This window comes from Alternaria ethzedia, assembly GCF_023757985.1.
Source record: "Alternaria ethzedia strain BMP 0044 chromosome Unknown scaffold_15, whole genome shotgun sequence".
Lineage (NCBI taxonomy): Eukaryota > Fungi > Ascomycota > Dothideomycetes > Pleosporales > Pleosporaceae > Alternaria > Alternaria ethzedia.
This window is the reverse complement of record NW_026056208.1, coordinates 436,038-451,556: the sequence shown is the minus strand read 5'-3', so window position 1 is coordinate 451,556 and position 15,519 is coordinate 436,038. Positions and strand designations below refer to the sequence as shown.

General features: G+C 52.7%; 5 protein-coding genes across 5 annotated transcripts; 3 read left to right on the top strand and 2 right to left on the bottom strand.

Moving 5' to 3' along the window:
- Positions 1 to 5,988: 5,988 nt before the first annotated feature.
- On the bottom strand, positions 5,989 to 7,718 carry J4E87_006478 (uncharacterized protein; the record flags this gene model as incomplete). Its single annotated transcript, XM_049378083.1, has 5 exons — positions 5,989 to 6,041; positions 6,089 to 7,056; positions 7,105 to 7,193; positions 7,239 to 7,304; positions 7,713 to 7,718. The coding sequence occupies 5 exons, from the start codon at positions 7,716 to 7,718 to the stop codon at positions 5,989 to 5,991; spliced, it is 1,182 nt and encodes a 393-aa protein (XP_049232275.1).
- Positions 7,719 to 9,079: 1,361 nt separating this feature from the next.
- On the top strand, positions 9,080 to 9,838 carry J4E87_006477 (uncharacterized protein; the record flags this gene model as incomplete). The annotated part of the gene is made up of 1 exon (XM_049378082.1): positions 9,080 to 9,838. The coding sequence occupies one exon, from the start codon at positions 9,080 to 9,082 to the stop codon at positions 9,836 to 9,838; it is 759 nt and encodes a 252-aa protein (XP_049232274.1).
- A 374-nt stretch (positions 9,839 to 10,212) lies between these two features.
- On the top strand, positions 10,213 to 12,137 carry J4E87_006476 (uncharacterized protein; the record flags this gene model as incomplete). The annotated part of the gene is made up of 2 exons (XM_049378081.1): positions 10,213 to 11,304; positions 11,352 to 12,137. 2 exons carry the CDS (start codon positions 10,213 to 10,215, stop codon positions 12,135 to 12,137), a joined length of 1,878 nt encoding a protein of 625 aa, XP_049232273.1.
- Positions 12,138 to 12,493: 356 nt separating this feature from the next.
- J4E87_006475 (uncharacterized protein) lies at positions 12,494 to 13,489 on the top strand (the record flags this gene model as incomplete). Its single annotated transcript, XM_049378080.1, has 3 exons — positions 12,494 to 12,547; positions 12,609 to 12,883; positions 13,003 to 13,489. 3 exons carry the CDS (start codon positions 12,494 to 12,496, stop codon positions 13,487 to 13,489), a joined length of 816 nt encoding a protein of 271 aa, XP_049232272.1.
- Positions 13,490 to 14,404: 915 nt separating this feature from the next.
- Positions 14,405 to 15,145, bottom strand: J4E87_006474 (uncharacterized protein; the record flags this gene model as incomplete). Its single annotated transcript, XM_049378079.1, has 2 exons — positions 14,405 to 15,023; positions 15,141 to 15,145. The coding sequence occupies 2 exons, from the start codon at positions 15,143 to 15,145 to the stop codon at positions 14,405 to 14,407; spliced, it is 624 nt and encodes a 207-aa protein (XP_049232271.1).
- Positions 15,146 to 15,519: the final 374 nt, after the last annotated feature.

Below are 15,519 nucleotides of genomic sequence, written 5' to 3'. Positions count from 1 at the left end.
CAGTGGAGTACGCTTCACTCGTCACTACACCTTACACGGCGTGGTGTGAACCAACCCAGGACGAGCTCGACAATTTTGCTCAGATACTTAGTCATCTTACTCAACGCGTCGAAAATGGGCGCACCAACTACATCCCAACCACAGTTTCCGTTCGGTTGCGAGGGAAACTTTTGTACCTTCCGGCGCGATACACACAGTATCCCTGTCTTCCATCGGCTATCGTAAGCGCCTTGGTTGATTTGCACGAGGACCAGAAAGTTACTTTCAATTCAGTCTTCTTGCATCAGCACAGTGAGCCTGTGTCTGCGCTTGGGAGGACCTATGGCTCGACTTTAGTCAGTTCAACATCAATCCCTATTTCAGTGCCTTATTTGGACAGCGGTCCAAGGTCAAAATGGGTAGGATTGAGATTGCTCTTCGAGCTGGTAGCAGCTCAGTGAACTCTTTGTTTGAGCTGTGTGTCACCCAAGGCTTGCTCGACCTTCTAGGGCCTATGTTCATATCTCAACCGCCTTGTCGAGTAATCGGGTTATATCAAACCCGTAAGACTAAGCGCGGTTTCAACGACGATTTGGACGATTTCGAGTTCTCTAACAAGCATCTTCTCGTGCGCGTGCGCAATGACAATGGTGTCAAGGTTGGGGACGTTGTTGAAGCGCTCCGAAAGCATACTCCGGAAGTGATATCCTCGTGGTTTGACAGCGCGTCGGAGTTGCGCAGTCTGGTTTCGAGCGGGCATTGGGTTGATGACATATGGCATACACCGGGCACTCCACGGTTCTTGTTACTTCTAGACAATACGGTAATGTCGCAGGAGTGGATGGATGAAGGGGGACTACATGATCAAATCGCTCGTCGCATGAGCGAGTCGCTCGGTAGATACGATCCAGCGATGGTGCAAATACCCATCGCGTTTCGTGGCCACGACACTCGACCAGTGTATCTCACTGCTACTGGTTTCCGAGAAGAAAGACAGGGGGAGTGGATGCCCAGAGACGCGATGGAGCCAGCGCAATCGATCAGCAGTATTCGTTTCCCCATCAACTGGAACCGATAGTTCCCTCCGAAATCCAACAACCTAACCAGCCGCACATCGACACTAAGTCAGTGTATCTATTACCTTGTAGCTACCAGGGTAGCCCGCAGGGTCATTAATGGAAGCGGTGCCATTGCTCGGCCCGCCAAACAAGTCAAGGGACATGAGTGTGTCGTTTGACAGGGCTAAATAAAATCGGTTTCTATCTACAAAACGGGTCTGAGTTATCAAAAGGAAGACACTTTCATACGATACCACTCTGGTGGTCGTTAAATTCCAGTGCATTGATCAGTCACAATGGAGTGTGGAGCCTCGATTGATGTGAAACTCATGAAGTCCGCTCAGACGGCATAGCACGTCGTCAGATAATCGAAGATCACATGGCATGGTCACAAGATCTTGACAGCATGTGGAGAAGGTTAAACTATTGGAATCAAGATTAGAGCTAGTTATAATACAATAGTGAGGAAGAGCGTAGTGCGCTGTCGAGTTACTCTTAGAACCCGCCCAAACGGATACCGGTGCTGGAATAGCATTTTTGGTCAGAGTTCGTGCAAAGTTGTTGATTTGGAAATCGCGTTTGCGTCGTCCTTGTCGCTAACCGATGTATGTGAGCTTAAGTAATATTGATGAAGGTTAATGGAAAGACTACATGTTGCGCAACTTCAAGCGCGAGGGTGACCACGCGTAAACTCATCAAAGATACTGAGGTTTACGTGCATTTCAGTCAAACCCTGGGATAAGACACGCTGTCGTGAGTACCTAGGTGCCTCGAATTGGGGCCATCTCACGTACATCCGTTCGATATTGCCACCACGCCACAGTCAACATCATTGCAACATTGCACACAGTTTGCCACAGACCAAAAGCGACCCACCATCTCCAACCGCATCCCTGTTTCCTCGCCGTCTCAAGTCCAGTCCACCATCTCCAATTGAATCCCTGACTTTTCGCCAGCTCAACTCCCCTATCTTTATCTCTCCGTACCGCATAAAAGTCCACCTTTCCGTCCGATAAGTCGCTCCTCTTCATCAACCCAATGTCTGCCTCGTCATCCCCAATCGTTCTGCTCACTCTCCACTTGTCTTTCGCCAGTTTCTTCCATAGCAAGTCTATGATAGTCCCCCCGATTGCAAATAGAAATGGAGGATAGAGACGACGGACTCCTTGGTGAATTAGGAGGCAACGGAAAACTTGCAGCCAAATGTATTTGAGGAACGTGTCGTAGGTAATAAACCCGAACGTGCGGAAGGACAGTGGCTGATCTTCGTAGCGAAAGTGATCAAGTTCGTCCCACCATTGTCGAAAACCTGAAAGAGTTGGTCGAGGGTTGGATCGTGGTAGATGATCATCTGGCTGTTTCTCGCTGTAAACCGAGGGCTGTGGCAAGGAGTGTTCTTTTTGCGAAAACATGTTGTTGTAATAGTGATCCAATGCCGACGAGAAGTGAGGAGATGGTTTCGTACAGGAAACGCAGCAAGGGAAGTTGTGTTTGGAATATATGAGTAGAGGGAGGCGGTGTTCCTGCGCCACGGTACTGCGGTGACGCACCAGACACTCCAGCGAACAACATCAAAGCTATCGCAATCATACCGTATACCAAAGCACAATCTTAAAGACCAAGCCCAACCTAGGACCAGACCGCAGTCTGAGTCAAAGGCGCACTCTATTCTTTCGGTGTTCCTGCGCGATGCGGCACAGTAGCGTACAAGGTGCGCGCTAGGGAATCTGCCTTGCTGCGCCACTTGATGTCTCATCTTGGCGAAATATTCTTGGCAGCATATGCAACCCGAACCAAAAACGATTTCCTAGTTTAAGTGGCGTCAAGATATATGAAGGCGTTAGTACCACCTGACACAAGGGAAACGTTGAACACCGTAGAGCCTATGATACTATTAGGCTGCCTACGTTGCATGCTTTCATCTTAATATAGGCTCCAAAGTGTTTAGTTTTTCTCTTGTATGAGGTGGTACATAAAGCAAACATATGATCGATGAGCGTGTACCGCCGCAAGCGATACTGTCTCAACACCCTCTCATTTTCTCATCCCAAATTCATCCTTATCTTTATACCCGACAGCATGCAGATCCAACCCATCCTCTAGAGTCTCGTCAGCATCCAACAATCCAATGACAGCCTCGTCATCTGTAATCGTCCTATTCATTCTATAACGCCTGTACCTTTTCCAAAGAGTAGCAGCCGTGTACACCCACCACGGGAGAAAGAAAAAGGCGAGGACGGGGCTCCAGTGTACGGAGGGAATGACCCAGGGGAGTGTGAAGAAGTAGGTAATCCAAGCGAATGGGATGCCAATGAGGCACGTGAGCATGGCTGTTGTGTTGCGTATGTTCCAGAAAGTGCGTGGTCTGTTGCGACGAACCCGAGGATGCCGTGGTTTATTGGTTGTTTTGCTAGGAGACGGAGGACGCGGTAGAGTGCATGATGAGTGTAACGGTGGATGTGATTCTGAGTTTGGCGTTCGTGCTGGTGGTGCTTCCCGTGTCAGCGTTTTGAGAGGCTCCTTCTCGTAACTCTCAGCTGGAGCCATTGAGATGAACTCAGAATGGACTCCCGTGCTGGACTTTGTGGAGAATAAGCGCAGAAAGGAGATTCATAACCGTTTAGTACCTGAAGATGTGGCTGTCACCTTGCCGGGTCGCATGCGGCACAGCGGATGAAGAGTCTGCCTCGCTGCGCCGCAAGAGTTGGGGGCCGGAACTCACTCTGTAACACAAATACAGGCTAGCTGTTCGCATCTCCTGCCATATGCACTTCCTTTAACTTCTCGTACACTTGCGTGCTATCTATACTCACGGAATCCAAGTCTACGGCGGTGTGTCATGTGGTGTCAAAAGAGCTGATGTAGCCGTGAAGGCGGCATGTGGTTGGAAAGGTCCGTCGAGTGTGATCAAGAGGTGACGCCGATGCGAACGTGTGAGGGAAGCTCGTGGCGGAATGTCACATGTAAGAGATCCTGCATAGCTGTGTAATTGGCAGTAAGTCTTCGAGGTCGGTGCCGGCTTCTTAGCGAGACTGTGTTGTTTCTTGAGGAAGACGATCGATCCTCCAATGACTAGTAAAGCGAGAGGTTTGCCATGAGAAACTTGGTGCATATAGGAATACCATAATTTCATAACAGCACGTAACGCTAAGATGCGCAATAAATAGCAAGCAATGCGATGCGTGATTCGTGCCTCGTCACGTTCCTCCTCTTATCCAGCTCTTTCCCAAGCGCATGCTCAAACGATATATCCAAACGAAGTAACTCCTGCAGCGCCCTGGTATATATGTTCATCGTCCCTCTATCCATCATCGAATTCTACATGACAGTGCATGGGATGACGCAGCACTGGCAATCATCACCGCACCAGCATGGCGCTTTGACGGGACCAGGCTTGACGATAGACGTCGTGCTCGAAGTTGTAGACGCGGGCATATTTGCTGGATACGGCGAAGACTGCGCGGCGGATAAATGCGATGCGATGCGCGACGAGGCGATACCGAATGGAGTTGTAAGGGCGGAGACGAAGGATTCGATGTGCGCAAGGGGGGATGACGTCTCAAGCACTATCAGACCCATTAGCGAACGTATGCATCAAACCATGGCAATCTGACTTACGAATAGAACGCGATATGTACAACAAGAAAAGATATGATCTGGATAAGTTTGCGACGGTGAGAATGGGGTTAAGATGTCAGAAATGAGGTTTACAAGGCAATAGGCTTCGGGCGTACTTGGGTGACGCCATGTCATCGCGCCAGCGCGCCACAACTGCCATGCTTCAGCCCTGCTTGCCTGGCTGCCGGACTAGCTTCAGATGGGGCCGCTTGGCGCTGGTGTATCTTGACAATTCAGAGTAGGCATGTCTACGATGTTGACTGCGAGGCAATTTACAAGGAACGCGTTTACATAACACATTTATAATTGCTAGGCAGATCAAGATTTTGTGTATGAACGTAGTTTGTAATTCGAAATTCAGGTATTGGTATAAAGCCATCGATCCAATGCAACACTCCAAAAGATTCCAAGCCCCAAATCAGAGCTCTCAAAGCCTCAGTGCCTTAAGCGCGTGTTATCGCTTTCGCTATACCTGATGAGGTCGCTCAAAATATCCCAAAAACACCTATGCCAGCCATCCTCCCCTTATCGTGCCCATCGGCTCGCGCGTGCCGTCTGTCACCGCTCCCGCACGCGCACATGCTATCATCGGTCGAAGCCTTACGAGGCTCTTCATGTTGTCTTCGCGTTCTCTTCATATTGTCGTCGCGTCTACATGACGGTGCAAGGAATGCAGCAGCAACTGCAGTCATCGGTGCTGATGCAGCTGCACTTTCCGCCCTGAGGCTTAACGATCGAACCGGCGGCCGAGGAGACAGAGTTGGTAGAGGCAGGCATTGCGAGATATGAATATGCGACGATCAAGTGGGTTGACGACGTGTTATGACTCGGAGGTTGACGGTCGCGGGTTCGTGACTGTTGGTTCAGAGAGATGACGGAGTTGCGCTGCGATAACGTTAGCGGTGTTCGCAGCCACGAGATCAGGGCTGGACTCACAGTTTATGCGATGAAGGTGCGTGAAAGGTGAGGGTTGTAGCGGGATAGTAGACAGTGGTATCGAGGAGGCAAAGGGGAGATTAATACGGTCGCAGAGGGCATCCAGCCCTGCTTCAATGCTGCGCGTGGCGCTAGGCCAATGACAGGCCGACGCTAGGGGCTGCATGACGTCGCCCGCGTGGCAGTGAACGTGGCTAATGCCGCGCGTTCGGTCAGAGGCGCGCGCGGGGCATGCAGAAGATGGAAATGCATGGCAGATGGTGTGGAAATGTTGTATTGAGATCTATCTGGATGGTGGAGCGGTAGGAAAGGGTATTGCTAAACATGAGATGAGGAAAGCCCAACACCGTGTCTCGCCATGAACTTGCAGATATCGTTCGCGTTATGTGTTCAATGTCTAGACGTCTCTCCACGTCGGTTGGCCCTTCTCTGCGAATGGTGTTTTAACAGCTGTGACGCATTAGCTGGGCCAAAGAGAATGTTTGCAGTAGTCTTACCATTACTGTCTCCGAACGGGTCATCCTCATCCTCCTCTGGCTCACTGTCTGGCTCGACGCGCTGCGGAGGCATGGGGATGCTCGTGGGCCTAGGCGGCTTCGGAGGGGCGGAGTCATTGATACCCATATTCGCCATAGCTGCTTCAGCGGCAGACACGTTACCATCTTCGTTATCACTATCGCTGTCGTCGTCAATGCTCTTGTCCATGAGCTCGAAGGCCATAAGGCCCTTGACTAGCTCGTCGTTGGCGTTGAGAAGACCACCGATGTACTGCTCGGACTCGACCAAGTGGATGTAGCGCAGGATCTGGCGACGCAGTTGCTTGCACGTCTCAAATCGTCGCATGACTTCCGCGTTCTCGCTGACACGCTGTTGCTCTCGGTTGATAAGTTGCAGGCCGTTCAGTAGGTTCGTACTGGCGACATTTGCCGATGCCATTGTCTCAAGCATCTGGCCCTTCTCCTTCTCGAGGTTGAACGGCTGCCCCTTGGTCTTCTTCTTGTCCTTCTTATCCCTTTTGAACAGTGAGGTTGTTGGAAGAGAGGTACCGGCACCGAGGACAACGGGCGTGGTGGTTCGTGAAGAAGACGTGTGGGGTGGCTCCGGTCGCCTGCTTCTAGGAGGGGACTGCGAATGCTCCTCACGCTCGCGCGCAGCTTCCGCATCTTGCTGTCGCACAATCCGAGATTGTTGTGGCTGAGGACGTTTGGTACGAGGAAGTTCTTTGTGTAGTGCAGCTATCCGCTCAAGGCCAGGCGTTCCCTTGTATGCGACAGCCCAACTTCGGAACAGAACGTTGGCCTTCTGCCGTACTTCAGCATCGACTGTGTCATCCCTAGCCAGGATGCGGAGTCGCTCAAGAAGTGGCTCGTCCGCGAACGCTTTCTGGAATCTAGTTCCAGCATTCTGAATCAGAGCATCCATTATGACAAGGGCGCGTATCTGGCGATGTACATTGCCATACTTGCTGCGGACCTGTTAGTGCATATTGTGGTTTTGCGGAAATTTGACTTACAGCTTCTTTCGCAGAGCTCGTGCTGCTTCCGTAGGACCAGATGCCTGGATGCGGATGACCTCGATGAGATCAACGACACCACCGACATCCTGTATTGATCAGCATGAAATATGCGATTCGATGAGGTGACTTACATTCTCCTCGTATTGCTCACTCGTCAATCGATCGATTTGGACCGTGACAGCCGAGAAAGCGTGCTTCTACGTTTGATCCATGTTCTTAGTACCATGTGACAGTGTTCAAAGAAGCATAGCGGGCAGGGATTTTCGAATATCGGAAGTTCCGCGTATGCTTTGGGATCCTTGTGGTGATGAAGTGTTTTGCGAGGGGGTTCGATTGACGCCTCGACTGACGACTCGCTTGACAATGACAGACTTTTGCGGTACAAAGGAAGTGCTTGCAATTCAGAAGATGCACTGCTATACGAAGAAGATGTTCTACGAAGCGTCTCTCCGTAAAGAAGCGGTTGTCCGTCGTACCAAGAAGCGTGGGAAATCATGACTATGGTAGGAATGGTAATTTGAAGGATGAATGAAACGGGGCTGCTGCGGAAGAGAACATGGTATTTGAACGCTCTTAAGGAGAAACGATTCTGAAGAAGAACTTACAGGCATCGTACGTTTGTCGCTTTGTTTGACCCTTCAGGGTAAGACCTGCTATATTTGGGAGGCGAGAAAAAGAAAACACCCCGAACAGGATGTTTGCTTGGCTGTCAGAACGAATCTGGACAGAATCAGGGTCTGGTGTTTGCACCACGGTCTGAGAAAGGTCGGAGGGTCGGTCTGGAAGGAGAGAGCCGGTGTTACAGATAAGAATAGAACACTCGGGGTTCAACGGAACATGTGTTGACGAGAGGTGCAAGGTTTGCAGGAAGAGATGTCAGAGCTGGTGGCAGAGCTTCGTAGCGGAAGTCTAAGTAGTAATGGTTGCCTATGCGCACGCGATAAGATGAAGCTATGGTTGCTTGGTCGGGCGCAAGCCCCCCGCAGTGGGGTGGCTTTGGGCTGAGTAAGGGACCATGGAAGTCGCGACCCACCACACCAACCCTCTTCACCTCATCTCTCACTCCGCTTCCATATCGTGTCGCTTCACGCATAGAGTCAGCATGGATGCATCGAACGCGCTGCATCACGATGGGGACACGGGGACAACGAGAGAACGAACTGGTGATGACGCGTGAGAGACCTGACGCGCGCTCACTCACCCTCTCTCACCACACGTTGCTTTTATCTCATATCGCTTGAACTAACCTGAAGTATGCAGATGCACTCACATTCGCTCGTCAACTTCTAGTTTCACGGCCATCAATCAGCCCTCGACGCAGTTTTCGACGCCTCCCTCGTCAACCGCGGCACCCGTGCAGCAGAACCAGGCGCGCCGGAGAGCTGCCGTGCACGAGCGACGGCGACACAATTCTACTGTTGCGCGCTATCTTGGTCTTGGTGGCGCGGACGAGCCAACGCATCTCGAAATACGTGCTCCTTCGCCGGCAGTACCGAGTAGCCCGCCTCCGAAACCTCGACGCAAGCGACCTCGGTTGGCCGCTCAAGGGAACAAACCAGATGACAGACGCGTGAATCTGGAAGGAAACGGACTTCCCGAACAACATCGAGTATCGGAGAGCTTTCGGGTAACAAAATCTACACGCAATTCCGCGACCTCTAGATCTAAGGCTCGGCTGTCGACGAGAACGCAGTCCATATTTGTTGACGATGCGCAAACCCAACGATCGACAACAACCGGCAACGGAACGGCGGTTTCACACCAGGACGGTATCAGTCAAGCCTGCAATGTGACAGATCATGGTTTCGCGAGTCCTGAAACCATACGAAATGTTAGCCAGGATACAGTAGCTACATTGCCTGTGCAGCATCCGACCGCACTCTGCGAATTTGATTTCGACGATAACGACTTTGATACCAGTGAACCTGAACAAGTTGATGCGTCCCTGGTACCACATCAGATTGAGAACTCGATGCTTACGCAAGACGACTTCGACTTTGACATCAACGATGACGACCTGCTCACATTGACATCCGAGATTGACGACACATGTCCTGACCTTGCAAATCCTGCTTTGAACCGCTCTGTGCAGCCCAGGGACAAGGGCGATGACAGACTGCATCACCCTCCCGGCACCTCTGCGGATGCCCCTATCATACTTGATGAAAGAAGTCCTAACAAGAAGACCTATCAGCCCGTGTCAAAGCAGTTCACTTCCCCGGTCACTCTCACGACGCGCCTGCAAGCCGCAACTGGCGATCTAGGTTCATCGAAAATACGCAAACCATTTGTCAGGCCACCATTTCCAGAGGCTGTCCGTGATCGCTCACCCATCATCGGGCTCTCGTCAAACCTACTGCTCAGAACATGTTTCCGTATCGGTGAAGTGATCAACCAAAGCTGTCAGGCATCCAAATCAGGGAAGCACATCATGATTGAGATGTATGCCAGAGTGCTCGCGTCGGACCGGACTGAAACAGAGCAGCAGTTCACTTTCTGCGACCTCTTCCACGCCAAACCACCCTATATCAAGGCAGTGTACAATGCTGCTATCTGGAAGTCCGTGCAGCTCTTCGAGTACGACAGCAGAAGACTGTTACAGCAAGGGCGGATCTGCCGCTGCATTGGCACCATGAAGCGCGAGGATAAAGAATGGACAATGACAGTCCTCAACATCTGGGAAGCAACTTGGGAGGACATTGAGTGGGTGCAAGGAATTGTGGACTCTTAGCAATAGCATGAAAAGAGTGTTCAGGGGTACGAAGGCACGGGTGATCTATGGGTGACCTACGCGTCATGATCAACATCATACCGAAGGCGTATGGAAGTTGTTAATACGTTTCGTATAATACTACAGTTGGCGCAAACAGCTTGTGCTACAAAAGTTACAATTTCAGAGATGTTCAAAGGGCGTGGTTGTAGGTAAAGCCTCACAGCATGGTTCACCCATGACGGTGGCTTGCACGTGACGAGAGGCCCCGCTTCGTGACATTGACGTTCAACGGACGGGCCATTCACCAGTCCCGACAAATTGACTCTGATCACAGCGCGCTGCTGAGAGAATGCGTTTCAGGTCGCTTCCTGTGATATCAACCTTCCACCTCAATGTTGACGATGACGCCAGACATCGGTAGCGAGCGCAGTACCGCCGAACAGGGCGAGGGAGCCATGATGGAGTCGCAACCTCAACTGGCGACAACGCCGTCAAAGACGAATTCGCCCAAAGCACGGTCGCTCTCGGACAGCACGCCCCGTCTTGAGCCCTCTCCGAAGTTCCGCGAACCCGCTCGCATGTCCAAAGATGATCAGACCATCGTCGCCAGCCCCAGCACACCGCGTCGACCCGACTTCCTCTCGCGAGGCCTGTCGCTGCAAATGCCTGCGCGAGAGTCGCCCATGCCCAGTCCCGCCCACTTCGCTGCCCGTGTGCCCCTCTCGCCCCAGCTAGATTCGCGCAACACGTACGCGTCGCCTGCCTCTGTGCTGCCCCGACGGTCGCGCGGTGCCGAGTTCTCGAGAGCCTGCACCAACCTCCACCACTCGACCCTCCCCGACCAATCCTCGCCGGATTCCTCGCCGACCATCACGCAGAAGGGCATCAAGATACCGCCGCGGAAGCCTCGCTCCAACTCGATGCTGCTCGACTCGCCCAATGTGAGCATGCAAGGGGGCTGGAGCCATGGCGATAGAACAGCTCCGTCCAGCTCCGTCGGTAGCATCAACATGATGGGCTCAGAGGACTCTAGTAGCTCTTCGGACGAGGTGGATCCACTAGACCCTGAGGACAACGACGACCCCATGATCATGACCCCGCAGGCGAAGACCAACACTCTCTTCCCAGGACTCAATACCGGTAACGCGTGGTCGAACTTGTTCTCGCCTGGTGGACAGCCCAACTTTGCGAGCATGCATAGGGCAAGGTTGCGCAAGGGTCGCAGCCGGAAGAGCTCCAGCTCAGCCAGCGGACACAGCTCCATGGCAAGCCCTGGGCCAGCATCGCCGCCAAACGGCAAAGACACGGGTTACTTTGCGCGAGAAGCGGCTATGCGAAAAGCGGGATCACGACGAGAGAGCCTGTCGCTCTTTGCCAACGACCTTCACATCTCGTCTGGTAATGACAGCGGAGATGAGGGCGGGAATCTGCCACAGACTCCAGGTGTGGTGAGGCGGGTTGTCACACGGAGAGGCAATCTACTGGTGTGTACTTCCCTTGTCACGCAGACATCAGATGCTAACTTTACTAGCCCAAATCGAGGCAATTCGGTCGCATCCGAGCGGAGCTATTCGAAGAAGCTGCACCTGTTGATAGCGAGTTCCGCCGCGAAGCCGAGATCATCCGACAAGTGAGAGAGAGCGACACGGATCTGGAGCGGCCCTCTAATACAGCGCAATCATCGCCCAATCTACTACCCACAGTACCAGGACTGGACGGTCCGCTCGAGGGTGTGCCAGAAGAGGGCAGCGAGAGTAACATGAGTCTGGACGGATCAACGTCTAAGGGACTTTTCGGTGCATTTGGTAGTCTTCACAGTGGTCGCAACTCGATAAGCAACGGCTTCTGGAACCAACGCGCCGCACACACTCCACCGCCATCCTTCCCTCGCGCAGAATCATCCGCAATGAGCGAGGACATGAACATGGACTCGCCTTCAATGAATGGTGGAGCATCCCGAGCATCTACACCAGGTCCCATGCAGCCCCCCACAGCAGCTGAGGCCTTGAAAAAGTCGAACAAACGCCGACGAGACGATGACTTTGACGAAGCCTCAATCAAACGACGTGCAGTCTCGCCAGGACTCAGTGTTCACAACAGCCCGGTCATCTCGCAGTCGCCCGCACAGAGAGACAGCAGTCTTTGGGGCACGAATGCTAAAGCCAGTCGAGAGACATCGATCAGCGGTCAGTCACACGGTGAGCGATCAAACAGTGGAGGCAGCATGAGCATGACGCCGACACTGGGCCCAAAGCGGATAGGTCTGCAGGGCATGACAGATACCAACGACGGCTTGATGAAGATGAGCATCGAGTGATGGCCATGTGACTTCTTGTAAGATAATATTAGCATTGATCAAGGCTTAGCGCGGCGTTCCAGGATTAATGAGGCCAACGATGGTTGCTCGATATATATAGATACCCATTGTCAATTTCCCAATTCAAATATGAAACAAGAACTACGCATATCGTCTGCGTGTACTGCAATGTTGATGTAGCTTCCTCCGCAATCGACTATGGGCACATGGATGTTTGACCCCTGTTCGCCCTGCTGGCCCTTGCCCCACTAAGCGGCTGCGCGCCTCGACGTCCGCCCGCAACTCCACGACGCGCCAAACAATTGAGACAACCACAGAAGCATACCCGCCCTCTGCTACATAGCCAAATCGCAGCTATGTCACGCACAGCAGCTCTCTCCTCCTTCATCGACAGCGCGCCGCCTGGCGAGGTACTTCCCCCACCAAAACAGAGCTCCCCTCCCACCGGTACACCTGCTAACAGCACCACAGCTCGCCGATGTCACCAAGGCAATCAAGTCAATCCTCGGCGACGACGCCGTCCAGAACGAGCTCTCGCCCGCCTTCCAAAAGTACAACGAGGAGCAATTCACCACAACCAAGCTCCCCGGCGGCAGCACCGAGGTCCTAGTCAGCCAGTACAACTCATTAGGCGACGGCCGCTACTACGACATCGACACACAAAGCTCCTTTGACTTTGACCACGCCACAGGCAAAGCCAGCGCAGTGCAGAGCTACGTTGTAGAAAGCGCACAAGAAGAGCTCCTGTACGTTCCGCCCCGCCCCTCCCTCGCCAAGCCAATCCCGCGCGCATCCCTCGTGCACACCCATTGGCTACCACCACACCCATGCCGCATAAAAGCCTAACCTAACCTCACCCCAACAGCAAGAGCCTAAACAAGTCCCTCAGCACCCACGCCTCAGAACACTACCCCAAGTCTTCTCACGGCGTATACCCCGTGCCCTCCTCCCCTTCCTCCCTCGCCATCATCACGGTCGCAAACAAGTACTCCCCCACAAACTACTGGAACGGCCGCTGGCGCAGCTCCTACATCTACGACACGTCCTCCGGCTCCATCACCGGCAGCATAAAAGTCGACGTGCACTACTACGAAGACGGCAACGTGCGTCTGCTTACGACCAAGGAGGTTAGTCTCAGTGCAGGCGCCAGTGCGAATGGAAGCGAGGTTGTGAGGAAGATTGCGGCCGAGGAGAAGAAGTATCAGGAGGATCTGAACAGGGCGTTTGGTAGTCTGAGTGAGGGCGCATTCAAGGCGCTCAGGAGGCAGTTGCCGATTACGAGGCAGAAGATTGAGTGGGAGAAGATTAGTGGGTATAGGTTGGGCCAGGATATTGGTGGTGGGAGGAGGTGAGGGCATGTTGCCTCCGGGTGTGGTTTCGAGATGGAGGGGGTCAGGGCATGAGACGTGTGGGGGTGTAGCTTGGTGTATTGAGGGATCGCTGAATGTGATGGCTGTAGCACTTGGTATGATATTTGTGGCTGCTCACTCCGATAACCTCGCTCGCGTGCTTGCTAGGTGAGACATGGTGTCTTGGAACGTTTCTGGTATATGTGGGCGGCGAGACCAGCTTCGCCGACCACATCATATTGTCATGCTGAAGGCATGCCGCTTCTGCACTGAGGTCGTGGAAGGGCGGGCCCCACCATCTTCAGTACACATGAGGCGATAGTGACTTTCCAGTTACGTCGGGTAGTCACAGTGTGGAGCGCACCTTGTTGGGCCGTCCATTCAGATGGTGTCAGTCATGGTCCCGCTTCCTCTATTGTCACTATTCGCTTGTCTTTTAAGCATCACTTTGTCTCACGAGAGCGTTGAAGTTGCGGGAGTTGCGCACAGTTCGATCTTCTCCGTGCTGTTTGCTTTGCTTGTCCTGTTCTGTGCTCCCTTGTCTGCCTATGTGGCTCTGCGGTGTCGCTCGCTGGCTGATGCAGTGCTTGCGGAGTACGGGGGCGCTGCATTTCATGAGATCTTGGGGTCCTATCATGATGGTCTAGGTGTGGGTTTTACACTGCGTGTCGTTGGGTGTGGCAATACATGAGGAAGGAGAGGATGAGAAAGAAGAAGGTAGGATGATACACTCAAAAGTGGTATTGTTAATGAGGTGGCTAGTGACGGTAGCGTCGGCAAACATGTGATATAGTTTGGAACACATTTCATAGTCCATGTACAGGTATAAATAGTTTTAGATACGATCTACATTTCAACGAAAGGCGTTCATGTAGGCGACTGCTTGTCAAGTACAAAACTAACACAGGACTATCATGACTACCAGGCATACCAGATGGCCAGAGACGCGCTCAAAGCGGCGCCTAAAATGACACGAGAAGACGAGTAAATACTCGAGGCAGCACCCCATTTCGCAGACAATAAACATCGGCCTGACTGATCCCTTTCCCTTGTGCCTGGTAGGAGGTAGAAGCTGCGGACATCATACTCGATCGTGCCGCAGTTTCCATCTCTGTCACTGACGCAGTCGTAGCCATACCAGGGAAGTAGTGGTGGCATGGTGGCGTCGCTGTTCGGGTCCGCGTTGTAACAGTCTTTAGCAGGGTAAATGTTCACGCGGCGATCTGCGTACTGTTCGGCTGCTTCGGCTCCTGGCACGTGTAGGTGGTAGAGAACATTGGTGTAGTTCGCTTGGGCGTTGTATAATGCGGCGTTCTCTACGGACCAGTTGATGCCTGCCGTGGCTGAGAAGGGTGGGTAGGCGCTTTGGTTGACGAAACCTTGGGTGGTGTTTCCGCCGAAGATATCTTCTAGGTTGAAGCAATGATCCATGGTGGGAATGCTCGATGAGGTAAACGTCAGGGCTTCACTGCTGTTGCGGAAAGAGCAGGTGTCATCTTGGCTCTCCGTGAAGAAGCGCAAGGTCAAATTGGCGGCACTGCGGAGAATAAGTCGACGAGTTCAATAGATGCGGACGGTAGGTGACACGTACCTTTGTACTTTGAAAGGAAACAACAGTAGAGCGACTGATGCCAGTCTACAGGTATTTAGGAACTGCATCGCGAAGGGATGCCCAGGCGATGTATGTCCAGGTAGTCTTGTGCGCGTGATGATTTCGGGGCGTTGTTATCAGTAAACGATAGCCTGCAAACAAGCTGAACGTTTGTGCAACAGAGAGTAGAGAAGCTCCGAAGCCCTCATCCAGATGCCATGTTTCTTTGGGGAGGCCTAGCATAATAGGGTTGCAGTCTGCCAAGTCGACTGCGTCCACGGGTAAAATCGTCCTCATCCACCAGATACTCCGCTCATTAGATTGCAACCACACCTGGGCATCATGCATGAGCCGATATCCGTAGGACGGTGCCCGGTTAAGTTGGAATGCCCGTTTCAGCAATGCTCTAGTGCCGTCCACTATGATGTGGCGTGGTGCCAAG